Here is a 27,740-nt window from a genome sequence, read left to right as displayed (position 1 = left end):
TAATTAGGAACATTTTCATTAGGTGAGCATTTACATAAACAGTGACATCAGCCTGAGGATCCAGCACCCTGCGTGACCTCTCAGGAGCCTCAGACGTCACTTGGAGAGTGTAGCTAGCCAGAACCTCCGGAAGAGTCTGTCACAGCCTGAACTGTTCAAAGATGTGAGTGATTATAACGTTTCGGGAAAATTTAAAAATATATATTTTTAATGTATTCTCAAAGTGGGTCTTGCCATAGAGGAGCATAGCATGTATCTCCATTTATTCAAGATTTCCTTTATTATTATTCACAAATTTCTTTGTTTAATTTCTACAAGCCTCTGAGGTACACTCCTGTCTGTGCAAACACTATGCTTTTATATACATGCGTACGCATAGTTTTGCTGTGCTTTAGGATGGGACATGAAGCCATTGGTTCATAAAATCATTGTTGCCTGACACCTAATTTATTTGCATTTCTATCGGAGTCTGTGTCTTCTCTAGGTCAATCATGCACAAATAAGAAATTCTGAATAATTTTCTAGATTTATAGTTTCTATTCCTTTTAAAAAATCTATTACACTTAATCAAAACTTCCAGAATATTTCAAAGATTGTCCCTGTCTTGTTTAGGAATTGACTGGAGAGTCCTCTGGTCTGTCACTATCAAGTTTGCCTTTAGTTTCTAGTCAATTTTCTTTATCATGCTAAATAAATTCCAGAATCACCATGAGTCTTTATCAGGGAAGGATATTTAAAATCCCTGAGTGCCTTCTGGCATTGGCTGGATCCAGTGATATTTTCTTGTTAATCTTCATTGCTGTTTCTTCACTGAGGAAACCGGGACCTCTGTTCGGAGAGGCTCCTGCTCTCTCTGTTCAGTCATGGCTCTTTGTGTTGTCTCTTGCTTGCTTTCTCCTACAGGACTAGCTGCTCTGCAGGACTGGCAGCATGCCAGCTCAGCCACTGGAGAGGCTGGCCCCCTACGTGGCCCCCTGACGTCTCTGGTGCCCTGAATAGGGAAGTTGTGGTTGAGGGGGAACAGGTATTGCCTGTCAGCAAGTCTTTGCTTGTGAAGTTCCCCATTCGCCCTTCATCGAATGATTTTAGCTTCTCTTAACAGTTGTCTTGATCTATTGTGTTGATGTTTTAATAGGGATTGTGAAATGATGATTTAAAGATTCATCCATGATTGTTTTTTTCTACTTAGCAGCTATAATTTTTCTGCAAAGAGAATGTAGGGTCACCCTGCAAAGAGTTTGTACACTCAGGGAGGCTGCTTGGTTCTTCCCCTTCCTTACCCTTTGTTGAGACAATGAGTTGACGCTATGGGACAGAGAATGAGGCAGCAAGAGTTAATGCGACGCTCCAGCCAGCAGTGTGATGACGTCTCCTGTGTCTCCTACTTCTGTTAATAAATGATAGCATTAAAGAGTAGTTTTGCTCTAAAACTGTAGAAAGAGCCCTTTGTAAGGGCCACGAAAATGTTATGGAGGGAGGAATCTTGTTCCTCTCTGTGAATCATGGATGATCATTCTGCCTCCTTGACTTTCCACCTGGTCACCTCTGTTTGTTCTCCTGGTTGGAACATTCAGAGTGACTATTTGCCAGACATGGGGCACTTTCATCTGTCTCAGGTTGTTTCTGTTATTGATCATTATTGATCAGGTCATCTTTTAGCATTTCTCCTACTTGCAGAGGGATATTATGTAGCCTCCTGTCCAGAAGGACAAGTTTGGATCCCTGGGACTACCATGGAAGGTACCCTCGGTCCTTTGGAAGGTACACAAAAGGTAATTGTCAGGTTCTTTATGTTACAAACATCCCAGATCCTCCAAGTAGAATCTACCAAATCTCCATGGCTGGTCCCCAGGAAGGCTGTCTCCCTGCTGTCTCTCCAAACCAGAGCAGCAGCTGTATTATGAGATGTAGGTGATAATGGGGGTGACAATAACAAATGTGTGTGTGTGTATGTGTGTGTGTGTGTGTACATGGACACAGAATCAGGAAGTGATTACAAAAGACAGAGTCACTTGGGAAAAGTTCCTAGCCTATATAGACATGGACTGTGTGAGTCGGAGAATATGAACAACGGGCTTTCAACCCGAGGCCCCAGGGGTGTAAGTCTCATCTCTCCTACTTCAGGCTCTGACATTTATCTTGAATTGTGTGGGTAGACAGTGACAATTCAGCTGGGCTTTGAAGTTCAGTTCAGGGCCAGTTGAATTATTCTGAAGGATACTTGGCCAGGTAAGGAAAGTCTTGCCTTTGAGTTTATTCTGTAGCATCAATGTGTATTTTGGATGTATGATTCTTTTTTTTTCTTATTCACTGGGGAAATTGAAGGTTGAGGCAAAAGAAAAACTGCACATTGGAAGCAAGATGGTATAGGGATTGTAACTAGTAAACAGGATACATGCTGTGAAATTTCACAGATGGAAACCATAGCTTGATCCTCATCCAACAAACACTGATGCAGCACCCACCACCAGCCTGGCTCTGAGGACAGGGCAGTGGGTGAGACTTTGTGCCTTGAAGAGTTTATTAAGCTAGATGAGAAATGCAGTAGATCAGTAGGCAATCAGGATGTGATGAGAATTTCAGTAAGGATATACTAGAGGAGAAGTAGAGTGTAAGGGGCCCTTGGGTGAGAACCCACCCTACCAGAGCATGGCCTTTAAAATAGAAAATATTAGGTGGCTCTCAAGTGTAGGCTGGGAGTGAGCAAAAGATTGGTGGGGTGCTAGACCTGGGGAAATGGCAGGGATCAATCACAGCAGGCCTGTAGGTCAGCAAGAAGTTTGAACAGTCTCCTGAGGACAGTGAGACATTGAAAGGAGCGACAGGAGCCAGCTGGTGTTTTGGAAAGCTACTTGTGGCCCACAGTATGTGCTCAATAAACGTGTGTGTACGGAAGGACAGCTCTTCCTGTTCTAGGCTTTAAGACAGACAGATGGTCCAGCAAAGAGGCCAGCATAACTGACCGTAGGGGGCAGGCTTGGCCCAGGCCTTCTCACCCACCTGCCTAGCACTGTCCTTCCAGTAGCTCAATGAATTCCAGGAACTCAAGCCTCAGACGCAATCCTTAACCAATAGGGAGCCTCCATGATCTAGTAAAGCAAAGGAATAAGAAATCCAAGTTCACTGTTGTCGGGTACAGCTGTGACATGGTGGTGTTTCTAAGACACAAGCAGCTAAACATGGGAAACTGTTCTTCAGAAACACCAGCTTGTGCACTTTTTCTGTCAGAGAATGAAAGGCAAAGGAGGCGGGGGACTCTAGAAGATAGGACTGAAACATAGATAAAGGCAGAGATAAGAAAGCTTCCTGAATTTCAAAGACTGCTGAATATTCGGTGCTTTGATTGGCAGAAAAAAAAAATGGGGAAGAAAAGGTAAAGAAACCAGCTTGAAGTCTTTGCATATAGTTTCAATTTAGAGTCAGAGCAGAGGATGCGATGCACATCCTTTCAGCCTGTGGACTCTAAGGAGAAAGAAGAGGGACGGAAACGTAGCTGAGTTTTCTGGAGTGAGTCCGGGGAGCTGAAATGGTAAATATGCTTCCAGAAGCAGGGAAACTTCTTGACTTCAAAAAAGTCAGCCTCGTGAGTTATTAGTGCTTTGCTTGGCCGCTACCTGGAGAGGCTCTGGTGGAGAGAAGAGCTCAGGAGCAGGAGGAGCCGCAGCCTCAGTCGGACAAGCGCTCCCTGCTGATCCTGCCACCTGAAGAAGGGCCTGGGAACAGCAGGGGCCAGAGCCAATGCGGGTGAGCAGAGAGTGGCCAGGCCAGCTGGACCTTCCCAGGCACTGAGCAGGAGAGCTGCTGGGAGCACACTCACAACTCGAGGTCAGTAGCCCCCAGGAAAAACTGGATGCTCCAAGTTCACATGCTATAAATTAACAGTGGATAAAGGGGAGGGACTGCCAATAATACCATGTGACAAGTAGATGCAGCAGGGAGAGAGCCATGGGAGGAAGCTGTAATGAGTCGAAGCTCTATAAACCTGTGAGTTTGATGATGGGTGTAGTTTTTAGTAAAAGGATGCCATTTAAGTACTTTTCCTTAGTGTGTTCCTAGAAGAATTGTATTTAGCATAAATCTGATAGTGTTAGTTCTTGAGAATAAGACTGAGCTGGTTTTACCAGGGTCTGGGCCATTAGGCTTAGTCTTCTTTCTCTCCAGAAATACTAGGTGAGGATAAAATTAAATGATAAATGTCTGCTATCTCAGGATTTACTACACTGTTCAAGCATTGGGAAACAATTTCTGTGAGAGGCAGATAGCTAAGTTAACTGTTTTGTAGTCCAAACGGTGTCTGTCCTGCATCAGCACCACCCGGCTCCACCACGGACACAGGAGCAGCACAGATCACCCGTGGACCAAGGAGGGTGCTTCGCTGTGTTATAGCTAAACTATTTACAGAAACCAGGCAGCAGCTGGATTCAGCCCATGGGCCATGATTTCTAGAACTCTGTTCTAGAGGACTCCTGCTGAATGCAAACTGAAGATTCTAAGTTGAATGAAAGTAGGTTTTATTGCTCACTCACTCCTCGGGGCAGATCTGTGGATTGCCTAAGTTCTAAGGGCATCATCGTCTGGAGGAGACCACATCTTCCTCATCAGATTTTCTTCACGAGAGTCACCTGGGCAGGGAGCAGCTCTGTGGAAACACGCTGGGAGCGTGAGCCTCTTAACAATAGGGCACCCCAGCAGAAGAACCCAGCCAACCCCTTGCACCCAAAGGAGGAGAAACAGGACCTCACACCTGGAACCTTCCCAGCCAGCGGTGTGTTCTCAGAATGGCACGGGCGTTTCTCTTCCCAGCACATCAGCAGCTCTCTGAGCAAACACAGAAAGGTGTCAGTCAGGAACAGAATCCCCACCACACAGGACAGGAACTGTAGCATGAGCCAGGTACGGTGGGGCTGGGGCAATTCAGTAGGACGAGAATCCCCACATGGTAGAGACAGGTGGGGAAGCAGAACACAGTGCAGATGGCAGGAACATTGTGAGAGACAAGGCCTCTGCCATGCATGCAGAACTCAGTGTGCGTGAAGATGGTGCAGCAGGCCACCCAGGAGTCTGCACTTGGAGGCCAGCTTGTGAGATGCATTCAGACGCATGTGGTCAGCTGACACGTTCTTAAATAGCAGAAGAATCCTGTAATATTTTGATTAATGGCTTCCTCGAGGACAAAGCTCTTTTACACAGACAGCTCTATTAGGAAAAAAACCTCAAGCCAAAACTCCTTCATAAATCATGCAAAAAATGGCTGTGGACACAACAAAAATAGCGCAAGTGCAGTCTCTATTTGTCTTTGGTTAGATGTTGATAAATAGGGCTCTTCCTTGGCACACGGGTAAACTGCCGAGCTGCTGCGTCAGCCCCAAGTCCTTCTGCACCTTCCGTGTGAATCTGTGACCTCTAGGTCCCTCGATTTCATAGTGCAAGTGCCCTAAGGTGGTTTTCATCTCTCAGCCACTTGGGCTTCAGAAGCCCAGGGAGGGAAGGAGTTATTATTGATTACTACCCCTTCTCAAAACTTCTCCCACACTCCAATACCTTAGAGAAGGTTCCCTGAGGCCTTGGGAGCCCCTGAGAGTGGAAGATGCTTCATTATATTGCTCTTCTTTTGAGGTCCCTAGCAGCACACTGTCAAAGCTATCTGATTTGCCCTGACCCTCTGGTCTTCTACCTGCACCTCTGCCACACTTTTCCCTATCCTGACCCTGCTTTTCTTTTACAGACACACACACAGCCACATATACATGTTTACAAGTTCATTTAAAAGCATTTAGGATTTTTTTATTTTTTAATAATTTGTCTGACAACCCATTGTCTTTTGCATTATTTATTCTCAGCTGTCACCATGAAAGTATGACATAATGTGTGCCACTGGGCTCATAGAAGGCACTGTGAGGCTCAGTTGTACTTGTGGATCAGGATGGGTGGGGGGTCAGGTGACATCAGTGAGTGAACAGCCAACAGAAAATGTGGCCTCTGCTGGGTTTGTCCTTTTCCTATTCATTGGTAATAAATTATTGTATTGAAGTGACATTCACATAACACGAAACAACCAATTGAGAGTGCATGATTAGGTGATGTTTAGTACATTCACAAAGTTCTTTAAACTACCACCTTTTTGAGTTCAAAACATTTTCATCATTCCCAAAGAGAACCCTATACCCTAGGCCATCTCTCCCAGTCCCTCCTTCCACTATCTAAATTTCTGTAAGGATTTCATTGAATCTGTAGATTTCTATGAGAGGTTTTTCATCTTAACTATTAAAATTTCCAGTTCATGAGCATGGGCTGGCTTTTAGACATACTTTCTAAGCCCAAGTTTTTCATATTTAGGAAAAGTCATGCATCTTTATTTTGTAATTTTTCAATGTAAAATCTTACACATCCTTGATTAAATTTATTTATATGCATTGTATTGTTTGGGTGCTATTGTAAGCGGAATTCTTTTCTTAATTTAGATCCCACATTACTTACTGTTAGCATATAGAACAGATTTTCATGTGTTGATTTATCCTTCAACATTGTTGAATTTGTTTATTAGCTCAATAATTTCTGGTGGATTTTGGGGGGATGTTTATATATAAGATCATGTCATCAGTGAACAGAAAGAGTTTTAGTTCTTCTTTTGGTATTTGGATACCTTGTGTTTCTTTTTCTTGCCTAATTGCTCTGGCTGAAGCCTTCAATGCAGTATGAATAGCAGAGGTGCAAGCAGACATCCTTGTCTTCTTCCTGATCCCAGGGGCACATTCAACATTGAGTGTGATGTTAGCTGTGGGCTTTTCTCAAATACCTTTTATTAGCGATAACTTAAATTCTATGAGTATCAGTTTCCTTATCTGTCATTTGCCTTTTTCAATGAAAAATTCATTCCCTGACCTGTTTCAATATCTCTTTAGGAGTTTCATCTCCTCCAAGATCCTAGCTTGAACCAGCAACCTCCACCGTGGGCACTCCTGGCTCTTCCTGAATTCTACAACTCTAAGGCAGAAATAAATTCTTCTATTGTTCCTGTTTGAACTTGTTTCCCCATCCCTGCTTGTTTTTAAATTTTTTTCTATCACTTTTCTAGTAGTTTCTCTCAAGAAGTATCTCTGTTGTACCATTAGGAATGTTTTCTGACTAAACCCTGCCTAAGAAACACAAAGTTAAGGATGCCTATTGTTATATTTAAATATGAAAATAGGTAATCTCTGGAAGTAAGTTCATTTATTTTCATGTCCATGGAAATTATTCTAGTTCTAGCCATCATTCCTTTTCTTAGATATAGTTATGGTTTCCAAATAGTTTGATATTCCTTCTGGTTCCTTTCCAATCTTTTCTTCACATAGCAGCCATAAAAAATCATACCATATCAGATGTATATGGAAACTTTCTAATTGGCTTTTAAGTCTAAAATTTTATTATATCAAACACTATGCTCACACTCCAGAGATGGTGGATCCAGTAGTTAATGATGCCAACTGAGACCCAAGTTTATTTCCATTTCTCTGTCATTGTATCTGTCCTCAGGCTGAGTTTCTTCAGATAGCTGCCTGTAGTACCCAGAGTAATATTCTTCCTTGTTCACGTTCATTGGAGGGGGCAGGATAGGGGTGCATAGGGAATGTTGTTTTTTTTTGGTATGGAATATAAATAATTTCTTTACTCTGATTGGGTCAACGTGGGCCATGGTTGGCTTCTCCAACTCCTCAAATCAATCACAATCATCAGTGGAATAGCTTAGATTCATCATAACACCCCTGTGGTATGGGGAAATGAGTCGGCACCCAAGTAAAATCAAGTTCTTGTTAGAAGCACGGAAAGGGAAGTGGGTGATGGTCATTTACCCACTAAGAGTTTAAATCAGATTGGTCGTGCTGGTGCTCTCATTTTCCCTGAGGACTCATATTAGGAGGTCCTGACTGGCAAAGCACTCTCACTCCATCTGATTGCACAGTCAGATCTCCTGTCGTTTTCTATTCCATTTCCCACAGAGTCTGCCTGGGTGCTCTTGCTCTCCTGTCCAGCTGAATTGCTGTGCTTGCACCTGCTGCACCCTCGCGTACCTAATGCCTCCCAGTTCTAGACGTCTCCATACATAGTCACTCCCTGAGAGAGCCTTACCCCACCCTGCCTAAAGAGGATGTGTGCTTGGTTGCCAACCCTAGTTGTTCTCTCCTATGCCAACACATTCTTATTCACTTTATAACATGAAAACTGTTTTTTTTCCCCCACATTTTTATTGGTGCACTACAGTGGTGTGTAATGATGGGATTTATTATTACATATTTGTTCATGCACCCAATATAACAATATCATTTGGCCAATATCAGTCCCCAGCACTTCCCCGCTCCTTCCCCTTTGTCCCTTTCCTCTACTGATCTCCTTTTGATTTTTAGGAGATCCACCCCCACCTTTCTTTGCCTGTTTCTTCTCTAGCTTCCACATGAGAAAACATATGACTCAACCTTAGGAGTTTGACTTATTTTGCTTAACATGAGAATCTCAAATTCCATCCATTTTCTTGCAAATGACATAATTTCATTTTTCTTTATATCTGAATGAAACTCCATTGTGTATATATGCCACATTTTCCTTATTCATTCATTCATTGACAGACACGTGGGCTGGTTCCATAATTTGGCTATCGTGAACTGTGCTGCTGTAAACATGGGTATGCATGTATCACTGCAGTCAGATGACTTTAATTCTTCAGGGTAAATTCCAAGGAGTGGTGTAGCTGAGTCATACGGTTGTTCCACGCCTAGTCTTTTGAGGAAGCTCCATACTGATCTCCATAGTGGTTGTAGTAATTTAGAATTCTACCAACAGTTTAAAAGTGTTCCTTTTAGCCCACATCCCTCCAGCATTTATTATTATGTATTCTTGATGACTGTCATTCTGGAGTGATGTGAGATGAAATTTCAGTGTAGTTTTGATATGCAATTTCCTAATTGCTAATGATGTTGAACATTTCTCATATACTTGTATTTTTTCTTTTGAGAGTGTCTGTTTAATTCACTTGACCATTTGTTAGTTGTATTATTTGATTTGGGGTATAATTTTTTAACAATAACTTTATTTGTATGTCTGTTTGTCCAAAATCTGTCTTTCTACATAGACCAGGATTAGGAATTATTTTCTGTAAAAGGTCATAAAGTGTATATATTTGGCTTCAGGGACCTCACTGTCTCTGTTACAAGATACCTCCTAGTGCAACATGTATGTGTGCATGGGAGTGTACATATGAGTGTGAGCATGAGAATGTGTGGTTGTGTACGTATGTAGCTGTAAGCATGTGTGTGAGTGTGTGTGACTGTGAGCATGTGAGTATATGACTATGAGCATTTTGTGCATGTGCGTGTACATGTGTGTGAATGTGAGTATGTGCATTATGTGAATGAGAATTTATGTGTAAATGTATGTGTGAGCATATGAGTGCATGTGTGTGTGTGTGTGAGTGTACATATGCATGTATGCGAATGTGTGTGACTGAGAATATGTGAATGTGTTTGACTTTTATGACTGAGCATGTGTGTGCATGTGTGTATTGGAGGATGTGTGAGTGCATGAATATGTGTGCTAGTGTGAGTCAATATGTAGGTGTGAACATGTGTGTAAGAATGTGTGAGTGCATGCATGTGGGAGTGTAAACATGTGAGTGCCAGCATGCGAGAGTGCGTATGTGGTGGGTGAAGTGACAAAGGTCTGAGGCAGGATGTGGTGGGTACAAGGGGACAGTTAGAAGGGTGCTTTCTTTAGCACTTGAGAATTCTTGGGCCTTGCTCTCACTCTTATTTTGTAAGTCTTATTTTGGTTGGCACCTGTTAAAAGGAGATCTTATAAATAAGACTTGATGGATGAAATAAATTTTTTCAACTCAGATATATATTCTTGAGTCCTTGCCACTGCCAGTCCATTTTTCATGGTGACCTAAGTTATCTCACAAAATGTAAAATTGTCCATATCAGCCACAAGAACAAGATTTTCAGTGGATCTGTTTCTTCCATAGATATGCTTATGCTACAGACTAATCCCTTTATGTGTGCCATTGAAGACACTTTTCTATCCAGATTTAACCTCATTTTTGGCCATTTCTTTACCTTTGAGACTATAATCATACCCCACAGTACAGTCACACCCCAAGACCATAGTCACATTCCCAAAGTATAGTCCTGTCTCTAGACTGTAGTCATATTTCCAGAGCGTAGTCATATCTCTAGGCTGTGGTCACACCCCCAGACTGTGGTCACACCCCCAGACTCTGGTCACACCCCCAGACTGGGTTACAGTTTACACCTCTAGACTTTAGTTACATCTTTACCAGTCATGTCCTCAGATTGTAGTTCCAGGTGGCAGTCACACCTTCAGACTGTAGTCATACACTCCTAGACTGTACAGATACCACTATACTGTAGCTACACCCCTAGATAGTAGTCATACCCTTAGTCAGTAGCTATACCCCCATATACTATAGTCACATTCCTAGATTGGTAGTCACACCCCTAAATAGTAGTCACACCCCTAGACAGTTGTCACATTCCTAGATAGTAGTCACACCCCCATCTACTATAGACATACTCCTAGATTGTTGTCATACCCATATAGTCTGAACCCCTAGATTGCAGTTACTCTCCTAGATTATAGTCACAGCCTTAGACCCATACCCTTTAGACTGTATTCATACCCCCTAGGCTAGAGTCACACCCCTAGACTGTAGTCTTAACCCCTAGACTGTAGTCACACCATTTCCTGAAAATGCCTTACATGAACATATCTTTCTTCCACTTTTTTCTGTGAAACCTTTCTAAAATCTATTAAAATGAATGCCTCCCTCTTTGGGCTGTCAAAAAACTTAATCAGATAATTTGTATAGAAATTATCATTCATTGTAGTAAATTGCTTTTCTGTCTTTCTGACCCACTGTGTCACCTGTGGCTGTGAGCACGGCCCTGATCTCCTCATGCTTGTATTTCCAAGGACTAAGAGGGGTAGCTGGCGTAACGGTCAGATTGGGGTGATTGTTGTGCTGAGTTACTTACAGAACAGAGATAACAGGTACCTCTTCCGAGTGAAGTGCGTAGCGATACTATGATATCAGACGTGGGGGCTTGATGGAAAGTAAAGGCTCTGAGCGCACCAAGGGGCCTGGTGCATAATACACTCACACGTTGAACTGATCGGGTTCTTAGACACTGCAAACTTCGTGTTCCCTGAAACCGTCCCCACGTTGGCTGCCAGTGGTGCCTGCGGGACACCATAGATAAACTTCTGGGCGTCAGGCCATCCTCAGTGACTGCCACTCACCCGCTATTGGTGCTGTCAGTGGGCCAGATACTCCACAATCCTCTCTTCATAGAGACAGGATCTTTGTCCTGGCGTGTTAAGGTGTTCTTCACAGAGTCCCAGGGATTAGAAGTGTTACTTGGAAGTAGAGGAAGAGCAGTGGTGCCCCTGGGCAGCCAGTCACATTCTGGGTACGGTCCTGTGGCCAGGTACCACACAGCCGCTGGTCCACTGGGCCAAGTCGTGCAGAACTGCTCTGGCCGCCTCAGCAACTCTGCGTGATCTGTGATCCTTTCAAAATAAAAAGTTGAATAAGGAAGTCAGGCAGAATGGTGGCTTTGTATGAGGTCTGGACATGGTTCTGTTGGGTATGGAGAGCCCTCCCTGGTCTGTCATCTCCACCTAAGCAAGTGCCTAAGGCCGGCTCGCAGGTGGAGGAGGAGGAAGACCCTTATGCTGGATGGAGACTCTGTCCCCAAGGCCTTGACGCACCTCTCCTTGACCTTTAGCCTCTGTTCCCATCTCCCCTTGTCACTGAGGAGTCCTTGGACCTTCCTGCTGAAAAGGAGACACTAGCTCCTGCCTGCCTCCCTTTCCTGCTGAGGTTTTCTCCGGCACTTACCACCTCTAACTTGTTACACATATTTTTTACTTTGGGTTTTTTTGGTTTCTATCTCTTCCCACTAGAATGTGGGCACGGCAAGAAGCGCGCGCGCGTGCGTGCGTGCGTGTGTGTGTGTGTGTGTGTGTGTGTGACGTTGGGTCTGTCTATCCTCATGTCCTAGAACAGAGTTGGGCACCTAGAACACACTCAGCAAACGCTTATTGAATGAATGACTTTCTGTAGAAAATGAGATCTTGAAAATAGCTGTTCCCCGAGAGAGAAATAGCTCAAATCTGCCCATCCTTGTATGAGAGCAAACCTGCCTTTGAAGCTAAGACCTTCTTCCTGTGTTCATACTTCAGAAAAAGAAGACGCTGCTGATAACATCTGAAAGGAAGGAGACCGTCATTGTGCTGGGCCTGAGATGTAACGCTGTACAAATTGTTTTTTTTTTTATGCACCAGCCTCCCAAGCAGTTTCCAGAGATGGATTATCTTACTTTCCTTTTGGCTATTCTTCATGTACATAAAGGTAAAAAAAATCTTTTTGTCTTCATTTAACAAATTAACTCGATTTTTAGTATTTCAGTGTGATATGTGCAGGATTTCTTTGATAATTTCTCACTTGTTCCAAGGGCTAGAAGTTACAACTGCCAACATGAGCAGTAGAAAACTGCCAGTCTTCCCAAGATCTCAACTTCCTTCCTTCCTCTTATTAGAGAGCTTAAGGTATTTATTTGGTATTCCATTATCAAGTCTAACTGAATTTATGTCATGTTTGTATATTTCAGCTCTATGTGAAGAGACATTTTGGGACACGACTATTAAATTTGCTGAGAATATGACTCTAGAATGTGTGTACCCATCAGTGGACATTACCCAGGTGGAGTGGTTTAAGATCCACGATGTGCAGAAGTCCATAGGCTTGCTCCACCCCATTTACGGTGTGGTCATCCATGAGCCCTATGACAAGAAGCTTCACCTTTTGAACTCAACAACGGCTCCCAACACTGTGATCCTCTCCTTTTATAATGCCTCTGAGACCGATGTCGGCACCTATTCCTGCTCTTTCCTGACTTACACACATGGAACTTGGAAAAAGACAATACGTGTGGTTCAGTCAGGTAAGGGCAAATTTCGTTTTCCCTCTCCCCACCCCACAATATTGAATTCCACAATACTCAATACTGTCAAGCCCAAGTGGAAGCTGCAAATGCTTTACCCTATTCTTGGGGCTTTCCCCAAACCCTTTTCCAGGTTGTATGATCTTACTGTTTCAAAGGAGTGATTCTGTGGACCAATTTCATTTCTTAGTGTGCTGTCGTTTCCACGTGGAAGTGTCTCACTGATTTCAATACGGAAGCAGAAAGCATGGGCTCTAGGTGTCTTCATGAGAACACGAGCCTAGATTCGTGGATGGGGCCACATGTGAGTTCAGGAGCCAGCCCTTTGGCTACGCACTCAGCACTGGCTTCAACCTCTGGACGGCTCCGGGTCCTTGTATACTACGTCATCTGAGATTATTAGTGAATCTTGGCAGGGTTCAAACAGTGGCCCTGTCTTTCGCCCCTTCCTAATTCAACTAGAGAGGACTCTTCCTTCAGAAGTCACTGGCTATCGTGTGAGAGTCTAATGATGTCTTGGGATATTTTTGCTCTGTCCCCCTGTGGTTGTGGTTTGGTCCTTCTGTAGTGGCCACATAGAGTGGATATGATTTACTGAGAAAGCTTGGGTGTTGTAGCCAGTACTTTTATATAAACTTGTATCAGTGGCACTCCTTCTCTCTCTTAATCTTGGGTTTCTGAAATGGTAAATTGAGTTAGTAATAGCACTCTCTTTGTTGAAGAGTTTAGGGAGACTATATTTAAAGAACTTGGCCCATGGTCATCAGAGAATAGGAGGTATTACTACCATCACTATTACTAGCATTTCCTGTGCTTTTGATACAAAATGATTAATGTTGACATTTTCATATATAAGTGACAGTCTAATTTTGAAACCATGCATTTCTTACCTGGTGACTTTCAAATCACACTCCTTGAATATATAGAGGAGAACACTATATGATTTATTTTTAAGAGAGTCATGTTCTGTGCTTCAAACACACACACGTGTGCTTATTGCTATGTGTGTGTGTGTGTGTGTGTGTGTGTGTGTGTGTGAACGTTGCAGATAACTGAAGCCAGAGCTGCTCACATGGCAGGCGAACACCCTGCTGTTGAGCTACAACCCCAGGCCAAGCAAACCATGTTCCAAAGCACGATTACAGTATTATATGAGGAATATAAAGCTATTGCAAGGAAAGAATGTTTGTGTACATGGTTTCTCTTTCTCTTTATGTTTAGCTCAGGACTAATTTTGTGTATATAGCTAGGACTTATAGAGTTAATTGGCAACACCTCCTTAATTACACACTAATTTTTTGAAAGACTCCATCTTGCCATACAGAACCCATTTGCTGCTGTGTGCAGACATCTGTTCAGTGCTGTTTGCAAGTATAGTCCCCTTCTGACCAGTTTTTCAAGTGAAGGTGTGGGTTGGTAAGGGTCTTGGAATGGAGCAAGCCATTGCACATGGGGCCTGAGCCTCCAGGGCTGGAAGGAGATGGGCCCCTCTCCCTGCCATGCATGGTCCAGCCTCTGAAATTTTAGCAGCAGGTCAGGTATTTCAATTTCTGTTACAAGGCAACCAATTGAAAACAGGCAGCCTGGCCTTTTCTGAATGTTTAGGATGGAGTACGGAGCTGAATTGTCAAGGTTATTGCTGTGCCACGGTAGGATTTTTAGCATCATGTGCGAACAGCTTTGGGAATAGTCCTCTATTCTTATCATCTAAATTTGTTGTTCTTCTTATATTTTGAACAGGGTAAAAGAGAGCTCCCTGCCTGATGGGCTTTTTCATGATCAAGGGTGAAATATTCAGCTAGTTGCCAAAGAGGTACCCAGTCCTCATCTGGCTCCATTCCTTGTGATGGTAGCTTTAAACATGTTTTGTTCCTGTTGGTCTTGGTCATTTTTATTTTTACAGAACAGTTGATGTTGTGAACCAGTGATTCTACCTCACTGGGAGATTTGAGGGCTTCCTTGTTTCAAACTGAGGATGATAGAGACTTTAAACTGAATATTAGTTGTATTTCAAAGTTTACGTTGAATATAACAAAGATTTTCCTTATGTGTTTTGTTCACAACATCCAGGATCTCTAATGATTGCATTTTTGGTATAATGTCAAGGGGAGCTGATTATCTATTTAACAAGAAAAAACTAAAACTTGGAATCTGAAAATTCTAATTTCTATAACAGATTATAAGAACTTCAAATGGATGAAGGAATCAAGTCCCTGCCCTCTAAGTGTGTTGACTTCTGCTACTTGTTGGTAGCTTTTCAGGTGTGGGGGATTGCACATGTCAGTGTTACACAGATCTTCTCCCTTAGCCCCTATTACACACTTGAGTGTGGGCATTTCTTTGATTTTACAAGTGAGGGTACTGAGCTCTAGTGGTCTTTCCAAGGCTTCAGGCATTGCATGTGTCCCACTGGGCAAAGTTGTAACTAGACATAAAGTGACAGCTTGGGGGACATGTTCCCCCACCTGGGCCCTTCCTGGGAATCATCAACCATTGCCCACCTTGTACCTCCTCCTTCCCCTCACACTTTCTGCCTAGAGTTGGGCCAATTGAATGTCTTATTCTCGATAAACAATACTGCTAATAAAAAAATTCCTTAAAAATGTGTCTTAGTTTAGGAATAGACATTTGTGAATTAGCAATGGATTTAGACTATTTCATAGTAATAACAGCTGCATGAATTTTAGTTAATTCATGGGGAAACCTGTTGAGGTGATTTAGGAGATAACATTTCAAAAGCAGCCCTTTTGTGCAAGAGTAGTGATGGAAGTAGGGTCCTGGGGAAAATTTCTGCCTCCCTGAAATCTCTGGCCTTACTGGTCAAAGTAAAAGAAAATGTAGTTTCTGTTAAAGAAAACGTAATTCTGTTTATGAAACTTACCACCAAATGGGTGACCCACTCAAATATTATGCTACTTAACTTTCACACAGTACCTACTTTTGGTATGAAGTATCCAAATGTCATCTCATTTAACATTTGAAAAATACCATGGAGTGATCATGTTTTCCATGTCACGACTGAGGGCACTGAGATTCAGGGTGGTTAAACAAGACGTGGCACAAGACGTGGTCTCAGAATGGGGAAGTGACTCTCTCCCTGCCCCATCAACAAATGGGCTCAATTCAATATGATACTTTGGGGTCTCAGGTATTTTCTATATTAAAAAAGAAATTTAAGACTATGTGGGCAGCAGAATATTAGATATAAACCTGGAAAGTTACTGTGACCCAGATCTTGATGTGCTGAATGGAGTTTGAACTTCTCTAATCTAGACCTTGCTGAAAATTTTTTAGAGAGAGAGACACAGAAAATAAGACCAGTTTGTTTTTCACTGCCAGCAAGATAAAATTAGGTTCAGGTTAAGTCCCAAGCGATCTGCTGGGGTGCCTCCTCTTGCTGGGGAAGGGCAGTCTTTTGTTGTATTCAGGTTTTCACTTGATTGGTGAGGCCCATCCACATTATGGAGGACCATCTGCTTACTCCTAAATCACTGATTTAAACATTAATCTTATCCAGAAACACTCTTCAAGTTTACTCAAAAAATTACTATCACATCTATTTTGGAAAATCATATGGCATTAGTCAGGTTAAAGAATCACATATCCTATTATCCAATAATTCTACTGTTTGATGTTGTAAAGATTGCCCCAATTGGGAGAAGTGCCCAACAATATTTGCAATAGTGACCGGAAGAGCAAAAAAATGGTAACAAGCCAAGTACCCATCCCCAATAGGATGGGCAAAGACCTTGGCAGCATACATACAGCAGTGTACTCTGCATCCCTGGAAAGGCACGAAGTGTGACTCTGCTCACCAACAGGGATGAATCCTGGGAACATCGCGTTGGCGAAAGCAAGCAAGTTACCGAAGGATATTCAGGGCATGATTCCTTTCCTTTAAAGGTCAGAGACATGTAAAATCCAACAACATGTTATTTATGTGTGTCAAACACAAATGGTGAAACTACAAAGAAAAGCACAGCTTAAAAGTGTGAGCGGGAAGGAGACAGAGTCAGGAGGGGCCACAGGTTCTCAAAGCTCACACTATTGGTTTACACTCACCTAGAGTGTTTTATTTCCCACTTGTCTCAAAAATATTTTATAACATTTCTTTCAGAACTACTGAATTCTAATAAAAATGTTGAAGAAAGATGTGATTCTGATTTTTGAGCAGTTCAAAAATAATTGTCTAAGTTAAGGATGAGATTTTCATTTGGATTTGGCCTGCAGGTCAAAGAGAGGGAAGCTGCCAGAATGATCTTGAAATTTTATGATCCAAGGAAAGAAAAATGAGAGTTTCAATTGAAAAGATGGGAAATCAGGAGCCCACCACGCTTGGAGGAAAGGAGAAATGTCAGTTTCAGGAGCATTGAGTTGTCAAGTAGCCTGAGATTGGCTGACAAAGGAACTATTGAACTAATGAATAGGAGCTGGTATTGGATGATAAGCGGTTTTCCAGTCATTGGAGTGAGACTTGATGTTAAGAAAGATGGTTGGTGAAGTCCTGTGGACCGAGGCTGCAATCCAAGGGCTCGAGGAGGCTGGTGACCCTGAAGTGTGGAAGGGGTTTCTATAACACACAGAGGACACAGGGGAAGCAGGGAGAAAGCCGGGTAAGGAGAGCAGACGCGGAGCAGGTGTGCTACTGACTTGGAGCAGCGGACACGTTTAACTGGGGTTGCAGGGAGGTGGTCATCTGTCCCGCTCCACCCAGCACATGCTTGGTGTTGGCCATGTCAGTTTTCTGACCCTGTGAACTTGCATGCAGTCTGCTTGTCTCGACTGGGCACAGATGTTTCACACTATCTCCGTTTAAGGCTGCATTCTGTCCTGGGCTGGAGGAGGCTGTCTGTATCACCCATGCTTGTTCTGAGAAGGCCCCATCCCTGCTCCCATCAAAGCCATGCTCACAGCCTGGGGGCCAGTCACTCTGTCGTGATCTCCTCCTGTGATCTTGCATACGTGTTTCTCCTTAGTGGCCCTTTAATATCAAGGGCTCCAGAATGGATGGCAGGTCTGAGGAATCCCATGACAGAAGGGATTCTCCAGATTGTGGTGGCTTCCTGCCGGTTGGGGCCAGCACGGTCAGCCTTTTCCCCAACATGGGTGTGATGTCAGGGTGCAAAGATGGGATCTGGCTTGTATGCATGGGCTTGCTGATTTGGGGGAAATAAACTCATTTATTAACTCACTCATCAAGACTTTACTAAAAACCTTTGACGTTCAAAGTAATATTTAGTGGTTGGAAGAAAGGGATAAAATTGTATATTGAAAATTATAATTTAAGGCAAATAGCAACAAGTATTACTGTAATTTACAGGACAGAATTCACTGTGTGTGTGTGTGTGTGTGTGTGTGTGGTGCTGGGGATTGAACCCAGGGCCTTGTGCCTGTGAGGCAAACACTCTACCAACTGAGCTATATCTCTAGCCCCAGAATTCACTTTTAATTAGAAATTCAGAATAGATTCCCTGAAAAAGTGGAATTGGAACTTAACCTTGAGGGAGGTAGGTCAGAATATTTGGACACTAAGATGGATGAAGTAACATTCCGAGAGAATTGCTTTAGAAAATCCTCCAGAAAAGAGATAGCTTTGGGTCTAGCTCAACCAACTCTGGAAGATTATTTTCATTTTTTAAAGAAGACTCTAACAATAACCCCAAACAGTGAAAACCTCTAAAATCAAATGAACACATAAGATGGGTCGATAGATCAGTGCAGTTTCTTCTGGTTTACAATTCGTGGCTTGGTTTATTGCAATGCTGCTTCAGAAGGCATAGGAAGCCTGATGTATTTTGCAATTGTTTTTCACCATCTACCTTAAGATATTCGTGCCCTTTCCTTACTGCCTCGCTTGGCCTATCCCAAATGCAAAGGGAAGGAAGAAAATGTACACAGATGACCTCCTTTGCCATCAGCGAAGGTGCACAGTGCAGGGGCAGCTGGGCCTGGAAGGTCTTTCCTGTCCAAAGTAGTAACAATGAGAGATGAATGGGCCACGGAGGAGCCCCCCACTTTCCTGATATGGGGGTCGCCAACAACACACTCCAGCTACACTTTTGATTTTACTTTGTATCATTTCTCCCTCCCTCCCTCCCTCCCTCCCTCCCTCCCTCCCTTCCTTCCGGAATGAACCCAGGAGCACTTTACCACTGAGTTACATTCCCACCCTTGTTTTTTTTGTTTGTTTTGATTTTGAGAGAGGGTCTCACTACATTGATGAGGCTGGACTTGAACTTGTGATCCTCCTGCCCCAGCCTCCTGAGTCTCTGGGATTAGAGGTGTGCATCACCAAGCCCAGTTGTTTTTTTGACATTTCTGGATGATGTTGCATTCTTTATTTTTATTATGCTTTTATCTTTTTAATTTTATTTTTAATTGGCAGATATAATGGAATGTATTCACGGTGTATAGTTTGATGTTTCAACACATGAATACATATGCTTTGTCCCAGTGTGGATTCATTGAGTTGTGACCATCCTAAGCATCTCTAGTGCTTTTAATTTTTTAAAAGTGGGATGGAATAATAAGGAAAAAATGCTCTAGATCTATGGTTTAAAGAATGAAGCCATAAACCCTTCTTAAGGCCCATCCTAGCAAGCTCAGAAATAAGTCATAAAAGTTTTCCCTTTTCTATGTTTATGTGCATGTGTTTATACAGACATATATAAGACTAAAAAAGAGTGTGTTAAAGGATACATTTCAGTAGTTTTTCATTAAAAGATAAAGAGGAAAGGTATTTAATGGTGCCTATAAGTAATAGTCAACTGGTGAAACAGGAACACTTTAAAGGCTTGGGAATTGCAGGCCTTAATGAAATAAAATAGCATATAGGAAGCCAGATAATGAAGAGCATTTTAAGACCCACGGAAAGCAAGGTTATGGTCCCTGAGCTTCTCAAGGGCGCAGTAAATAGGAATCAGAGTGAGATGGTGACGATGTCCTGTGCCAAGGCTGTTGTTATTGACTTGCTCTCCCTGTGCCGAGCCTGGGAGGACACACTGCAGTAGACGTGTCACCTAGCGACACAACCCTCTGGCAGCTCTGTGGCCAAAAACCAAAGTGGGAAAACTTTTAAATCGCCCTCTAAGACAAGATACTACTAGCTGACGTTGGTGATCGAAGCCGACACCTGAACCAATGTACACGCTCCGGTCCAGGTGTGGGTTTTGGAGTGACGTCTGTCTGGATTCTTCAGTTCTTGCTCCACTTTCTCTGTCTGTCTCTATGCTTATGAGAGAACCCCGACTTCTACACTCATTAGCTGTAGCAAAATACAGAAAGGAACTCATAATTTAGACTTGTTTGAATGCACCCAGCCTCCCAGAGCAGGGGACGGACCTGCTTAAAACCCTTGTGTCCACTGTACAAGCCCGAGCCTTGTTGACACATCTATTAGTCCCAGGATGGCCGTGGGGTAGGGCACACTGGGCTGAGTTGCTGGAGAATGAGCCTCGGCCGGCGGGTGGGGGGTCTTGCCCAGCCCCCACATCCCCAGGGGCCCCTGAATGTTTCCCAGCTCAGCTGGAGGCTGTGCGGCTCTCGAGTTTTCTGCTTTTAACTCTGAGCCATCAAGACCCCTCGCGCCTCTTGCACTGGTTTCCACCACAGCTGCTCTTCACCCAAAGGTACTGCCAACCACAATCTCTGGAAGGCGTTTCCTCTGCAGAGTAGGTGTCCGTGTGTGGGTGCTCTGCCTGAGGACGGTGGAAATGTGGCTTCGTGCCTGAGCAAGAGCTGGCGTCAGACAGTCGTGGGTGTCCACGCGGGTCACCGTGGAACATGTCCCCCCCACGCCCAGTGCGACGGGTAGGCTTCCGTGCTCTCCACGATCCCTGTCATGGAAGCTTGAAAACTACAGAGGGTGGGCATCGATCTCTAGCACTTTCTCTCAGAAACTTCTCTGTAGGATGAGGTGCAGGTGTGAGTGGCCTTCATAGAAACCTTAAAGGAATTTACACATGGACACATATTTGTGACTGAAAGTTAAAGTTTGCATTTTACAAAATAAAGACAGCTAGATTTTCGAATGTGCAAACAAACAAGAACATAAGTAGCTGAAGAAAGAGAGAAAGTAGAGATTTCAGCTTACCCTGCTGGGGCTCCCCGGGAATTTCCCTTAGAGCCAAAGCTGCCCCTGACAGTTGTTCAGCGTCTGTAAAGAGACTTGGCTCCTAAGCTCTGCTTTTGATGCAGGTCTTTGTCTTTCCTCGGTTTTATGGGGAGTGGAGGCTGCAGGCAGGATGACTTTCCCTTTCCTTCTAGAACATGGTAGGAGACTATTTGTGAAGACATTAAAGATTTTGAAACTGTTAAGAATTTTAAGACCATCAAGTCAATCCTTCAGGGATCAATGCAAAATTACTCCCCCAGGCAACATCACTTCTACTTACTCTAGAATAGTTTTAATTAAATAACTCAGCTGATGGGGCTGCTGGCACTTCCCTTGAGAGATTATTCACAATCCAATAAATCTCAATGTGAGAAAATTTCCCCTGACTTCAGCTATTTAAGCAACTTACATTAAAAAAAAAAAAACCTTCATAATCTTCCAAGAGAAAAACTCCAATGTTTCATAGAATATTGACAAAAGAAGGTTTCTGAGGACAGAGGTGCAGTATACAGCATTCATGGCACTGGCCCATAAATACCTATGTGCATGTTACCTGCTGAGTTCAGTGGTGTGCTGATTGTGGCCTGTAAGAATGAAGTCTGGTATGAGTTCTGTATGTAAATGCTCCATTTAACTAGCAGGATACTGAAGAAATGTAACATTCTCATTTCAGATGACTAGTTCCTAAGCACAAATTGTCCCATTTCTTGGCAGGTCACATGGATTCTTTATGCTACCAGCACTGTCATTTCAGAATAGCTTAGAGAAGGGTGTGTGTGTGTGTGTGTGTGTGTGTGTGTGTACGCGTGCATTCTGGCGGGCAAGGTAATTTCCTTCACTTATTAAATAAAGAGCATTTACTTAATCCAAGTCTATAGAAAACTTTAGATCCTATTCCTAATTTATTCCATGAATGCATAAATTCATTGTTCCTTACAAACTGGATGCTACAATTGGATATATACTCTTTCCATTTAAGAAATAGCCAGTAGATTCAATTATCATCTTTGAGACAGAGCTTGGGTATATTAGTGCATGTCCACAAATGAGACCATTTAGTCTGTCCCATTAGCTCGTGAGATCAAATTTCTTAAGATATCTCTTTATATTCTTTTAAGAAACAGAGTTGCCCATTTAAATTAAATAAAGGTCACTTATTTAACATAGGACTTGTAGCTTCCTTATTCTATTTTTATTAAGTCCTAGAAATGGTTTCTAAAAGAATGAGCATTTAATAAGATGGAAATATTTCCAACTACAGGCGTTAAATTTCTTTGAGCTCCCACAGTGTTTGAATTTTGATTCTTAACATAGTCTGACCGGTATGATTTTAATGAAAAAAGAAGAACTAATCTTAAGGGAAAATCATTAAGCCCTGTTCCTGAAATGATACTTTGGAGTATAGAATTTACTTTATTAGATGAATGTTGACAACAGTAATTTAAACATTTGTGTGAATTTTGTGAATGCTTTCTAAATTAATTAAAGAGACATTTATTTTATGCCATGAGGAAATGCAGAAAAAAGTAAAAAGGTCCCTGTTTTTGAGAAGTTTATAGTCTCAAAGGGGAAGTACCCGCCTATATGCCATGTGAACTTGTGACCCAGGTGACCATATGGCTGGGTGGAAGCTGGTAAAGAGTACAAAACAAAGTTTGGGGAATTGAGAGGTGGCTGCGATTGCTCCTTCTTTGTGGAACCATGACCTACAAATCGGGGTAAGTTTGGATGGGTGGAGGTGAAGGATGGCAGGAAGAGGGGGGTCCAACAGGAAGAAGCATTATCAGAAATATCACCTACAAGGGAAATTCTCTGAGTGTGGGGCATATGAAAAACACATTGGGTTAGAGGCCTGAGAGAAGGTTGATGGGTGGGAGATCTAAATTTTGGATTTCACCCGGTGGTTAGTGGCCAGGTTGGCCATGTCTGGAGCTCTTACCCTAGCCACAGCGCGTAGGATGATAAAAGGTGAGAAAGCAGAAATACCGGCAAGAATAGGGGGGGTCTGGAGTCCCCAGTGAAGCAGGGCCATGTCTTGGGCGTGGCCGGTGATGCGACCTCCGCAGTGTCCCCACTCACCTTCCTCAGGAAGAAGGCTCTCCCCAACTTCCTCCTTTCCATTCTGCCCTCTTTCAGCAAATACTAATAGAATATCTGTCAGGTTCTGGGAGCTGTGTGAGGTTGGGGGCACTCAGAGAAATGTCCCAGCCCTGATTTCAGGCCTAAGGCCAATGACAATGCCAGTCATGCTTGTTGGATGACTGTGGAGGTACAGGACAGTTGATGGTGATGCTGGGGGTGGAGGTGGCTTGTGTGTGTGTGTGTGAGTGTGTGTGAGTGTGTGTGAGTGTGTGTGTGAGTGTGTGAGTGTGTGTGTGAGTGTGTGAGTGTGTGAGTGTGTTTGTGAGTGTGTGAGTGTGTGTGTGAGTGTGTGAGATTGTGTGTGAGAGTGTGAGTGTGTGAGTGTGTGAGAGTGTGTGTGAGTGTGTGTGTGAGTGTGTGAGTGTGTGAGAGTGTGTGTGTGTGTGTGAGTGTGTGTGTGTGTGTTGGAAGGATGGTGCTAGGGGGAAGGAAGGGGCATTCAGGAAGCTTCAGAGACCCAAAGACTCTTGAGTTTACTCAAGAGAAAGGAGATTAGAACTTCCTGGGTTTAAGGGGGTTGTGCTGTCAGCAGGGGGACAGTCCTGCTGGGTGGGGGACGTAAGCATGAAGGCGAAGGGAGTCTGGTGTGCTTGGAAGTCTGTGGCTTCATAAAGCTTGAGTGGAAGTTTGTTTCGTGGTCCTCGATGCCAGGTAGTGACCTTGGAGGGGTAGATAGAAGAAATTTGGAAGAAGCTCCAAATGTTTGTTTGAAGAGGGGAGATTGAGAACCCTGGGTTTGGAACCGCGTGTGCATGGCCAGCCCACGTTCTTACTCAGCTGCGTTTCCTTTGCAGCAGGATGGGTGTGAACTCAGGTTCCCTCTAGTCACAGTTTTTGTGCCACAGCTGTTTTGACTTATTCTTGAGGCAATGGGGAGCTATTAGGAAACTTGACTGGGCAAGTGAGTTGCAATTTGGAAAGTGTACTCAGGCAGGAGTCTAGAAGGGGGATCAGATGCAAAGGAAACAAAGGGAAATCTAGTCGGGAGGCTGTGGCGGGGTGAATTGTGTCCCCACAAAATCATGTGTTGGAGTTCCAACTTGTTGTATTTCTGAATGTGACATTTTGGAGGTAAGGTCTTTAAAGAGGTAATTAGGTTAAAATGAAGTCCTTAGGGTGGGCCTAAGACCACTGCATGGCTGTCCTATGAGAAGAGCCTGGGGCACAGAGAGAAAACCAGGAAGGCGTAGAAAGGATGGTTTCCTGTGAGCCAAAGGGAAGCCCTCAAAGGAAAACAGCCCCGGGGAGCCCTGAGTTGGGCTTTCAACCTCCAGGATTGTGGGAAAAAGTAAGCAAGGTGTCTTGTTACGACAGCCCTCTTTACTAACTCAGAAACTTGTTGTCCGGGCTTGATGCTATCAAATATGTCATACTCACTTGGTGGGGACAGTGCTTGACACTTCCAAGACACACTCAACAAAGCAGCAAGAGCCAAGAGAATCATCAGCATCAACCCTGATGGGACCAGAGGAAGGTGCTGATTCCATTCACACTGAAGTGGAACACAGCAGCCTGCTGTGTGCATCTCCCAGGAGGTGAAAAGCGTTCCCCCGAGGGGCAACACGTGTTCAGCACATCACATTTACAGAGGGGTTTTGAACATCCGGGGGATATCAGATTGATTGCCTTGTTCAAATGTGAACAAGATTGGAATAAAGCAAGTGGGGAGGTATCTATTTGAGAAATAAGGTAGGAGAGAAGATGATTTGGACCAGGATGGAATGGTGGGGACAGAGTACACGTTGGAGAAAAAAATTATAAATCAGATTGAAGGACCCCAAAACTGATTGAAGTAGTGGGTCAGGGAAGAGAAGTTCAGAATGACATCAGTTCCTCTACAGTGCTGAGAAATGGGAGGGAACCAGTTTGGAGAGGGATATATGGCTTTGGATACCTGTGAGTAAACGTTGGAGAAAAGTATCTGAAAATCTGAGGAATGTCATGGGGTTCTCCTTTGCCGTCTCCAAGGAAATTCTAAGAAAGTGGTTAGGTGTTGTTTTTCCTTGCAAGATCATGATGCACTCCCCAAACTGTATTGTATTTGAGATGCACTGACTACCAGAACATATACCCCGTTTTCTAGATGAAGGGGGTGAAACTCTCTGGCCTCTCTAGAGCTCCCAATTGGATGGCACCTGTTGAAAAGATACTTGTTCTGAAACATGGTGTCTGTTTGCAAATCCCAGATGTGCCTCTTTCAAATAAACAGGAGGTTGCCTGTTTCTGGCAAGATGATCTTGCCCATTTTATAAGTTAGATCAAGGGCTCCTCATTTCTTTCGAGCAATGTACGTTAGTGGTTCTAATGGAATGGGAATTTGGGGATTCTCTAATAGTTTCCTTCACAAAGAGGAGAACAAATAATTCACTAAGTGTCCTTGTCATTCTCTCTTTATTCACTGAAACATTGCTGTGGTCTATGCTGTTTTCAAAAGCTATCAAGTTTCTTTCACTCATTTTGTCTCCTTGATGTGTGGGAAAACTTTTTATCCTTCACCTGAGTGTCTTTCACAGATAATTTTTCAGATTCTCTTTTGGCTTGTTGCTCAGTGGCACTTCTGGACCTATGACTCTTCCCATTTGAACATTCTTTTGCAGTTTCTGGTGATACCGCCATCTGACTGTGGCACTTTGACTTTGCCATGTAGCCATGAGGGGTTTTATTTAAAGCACCCAGCCCTTTAGATCTGTTAGAAAATATGTCCCTGGACTTTCAAAATATGTTTTTCAGTATTCTGGGGGTTTCTTTTGGGATTTTTTGCCTTTTTAACTATACTTTTTTATTGTTTAACCAGAATATTTGCATTTTATTATAGTTTCCATTTGTAACTTTGCAAAATTTCCAATGAACTCTTTCGACTTTGCCTTCCTAGTCAGAGTTGCCTGTAGTCATTTGATGGCGGCAGGTACTTCAGAGGGTGTGATGTGTGTATTTGCTCCACTCCATAATGTGTGTAAAATTCAACATGACTTTATTTCTGCGGATTCAGTCACACAGTTACAAATGTAACCTAAATGGGGTGAGTCCCAGGCTATTTCAGAGAGGGATTCAAGATAGAAGGTAGGTAATTTAAATAGCCTACAGTCTTTCCTGGTTTAATTCTTCTGTCTGCCCCATTTTACATAATACTTCTCTCTAGTCTTGTGGTTTGGGGTAGGTGGTCTGCAGCGCGTCACAGAGGCTAGTTTCCGCCCCTTAAAGACTTTGAGGTTTTGTAGGAGCTGCTGCTTAGCTCTGAGCTGAGCTCTCCTCTCTAGGCGATGTCTGTGGTTTTGAATTCTGACAGCTCACTACTCTGTTGTTGATCTTTATTGACTGACCTTTCTGCATCTGAATCGGATAAGTCATTTATATCAAAGTTGTCCCTTTCTGCAAGTGTCATAATTTTCAGGCCTCCGGTACTCATGCAGATAAAGTTATGAATTTCTGTCAACCAGTTCTTGGAGAAAATGGCCAGAGTGTTGGCATAAGGCAGGGATAAAAAGAGAAGGACGTTTTAGCAGCTGGTGCTGAGACTTGAAAAACTGTGAGTTGGGAAGAGGGGTAGGTTCCAACCAGTCCAAGCCTCAGTCCTCCTGGCCCCCAGCCCCAACCTTGCCTTCCTGTAACATGACCCCACTCTCCAACATCATAGTGCACTTTACTCTTTTTAAAAACATTTTGAAGCTGTATCTGCCCTTCAAAACTGCTCTCATGCCACTTTTCTCTGCTTTGGCCACTTCAGAGCTGTTTGAGGATGAACTGAGTAGACTGTGAAAGGCCCCTTTGCCATGAGTTGCTCTCAGCACTGAGTGTCCTCAGAAGGGCCGGCCCACGGTTTCCTGGATGCTTAGGGTTACTGGGGAGTTGAAGTCCACCCTGCACCTCCGGGGAGGCCTCAGGCCCCTCATCACTGATGTTCTGCGTAGCCTGACACTTAGAGACCCCCAGCAATCGCCCAGGCCTTACTTCCCAACACTGAGGATTTTCCTCCCTTCCCATCCCAGGCCTATTATTAATATTTGAAAACTAACAGCTATCCTTTTTACTAAGAACAAATCAAAATCTTGCAATGTATTTGCCACCTGCCCAATTCTATTATAGACACCTTCTGTTTTCCTGCTTGGTGTGTGGCTTGGTGATTCATTTATTGAATGGTAACTGGTCATTTTTCATGGGTGGATTTCCTGTGTTTGAAGAAGCTGGTAACAATGGGTAATCAAAACAGTGAAGTTTTTTTTTTTTAATTATAAAGAAAAGAGGCTTATTTTGGTGTGGGGGTCTGGAGGTACCAGGTCTAGAGGCTGCCTCTGGCGATGGCCTTCTTCACTGGCAGAGTCCCAAGGCCGCACAGAGATAGGGAGCAGGTGACCATGTGTGTCCACCATTGAAGATTCTTGGTGGTTCCCTAAGTGTAGTGATCCAAAGATAGAAGTGGGAGTGTTTTTTAATTTCTATGAAAACAAACAAACAACAATCCAGAAAAACAACAGAATATCTCAAAGAAA

The 27,740-nt window shown here is 43.3% G+C and overlaps 1 protein-coding gene across 5 annotated transcripts in view; it reads left to right on the top strand.

Annotated features, from left to right (window-relative positions):
* Cd226 (CD226 molecule) overlaps positions 1–27,740 on the top strand; it is an 85,478-nt gene that overhangs the window by 2,640 nt on the left and 55,098 nt on the right. For 2 of the 5 annotated variants that reach the window (XM_058580673.1, XM_058580671.1), the window contains 3 exons: positions 23–163; positions 12,238–12,406; positions 12,666–12,998. In XM_058580673.1, the coding sequence (XP_058436656.1) occupies positions 12,331–12,406; positions 12,666–12,998 (409 nt within the window). In that variant the 5' untranslated portion in view covers positions 23–163; positions 12,238–12,330. Of the gene's footprint in view, positions 1–22; positions 164–1,679; positions 1,773–2,978; positions 3,826–12,237; positions 12,407–12,665; positions 12,999–27,740 lie in introns of those variants that run through there. The other 3 variants (XM_058580670.1, XM_046448640.2, XM_058580674.1) reach the window with 3 other exon arrangements.

The sequence above is a fragment of the Marmota monax genome, unplaced genomic scaffold, assembly GCF_021218885.2.
Source record: "Marmota monax isolate L192 unplaced genomic scaffold, Marmota_monax_Labrador192_F-V1.1 WCK01_AAM20220418_F8-fsc00060, whole genome shotgun sequence".
In the NCBI taxonomy this organism is placed as follows: domain Eukaryota; kingdom Metazoa; phylum Chordata; class Mammalia; order Rodentia; family Sciuridae; genus Marmota; species Marmota monax.
Note: the sequence above shows the minus strand (reverse complement) of the source record. Positions and strands in the feature narration are given on the sequence as shown.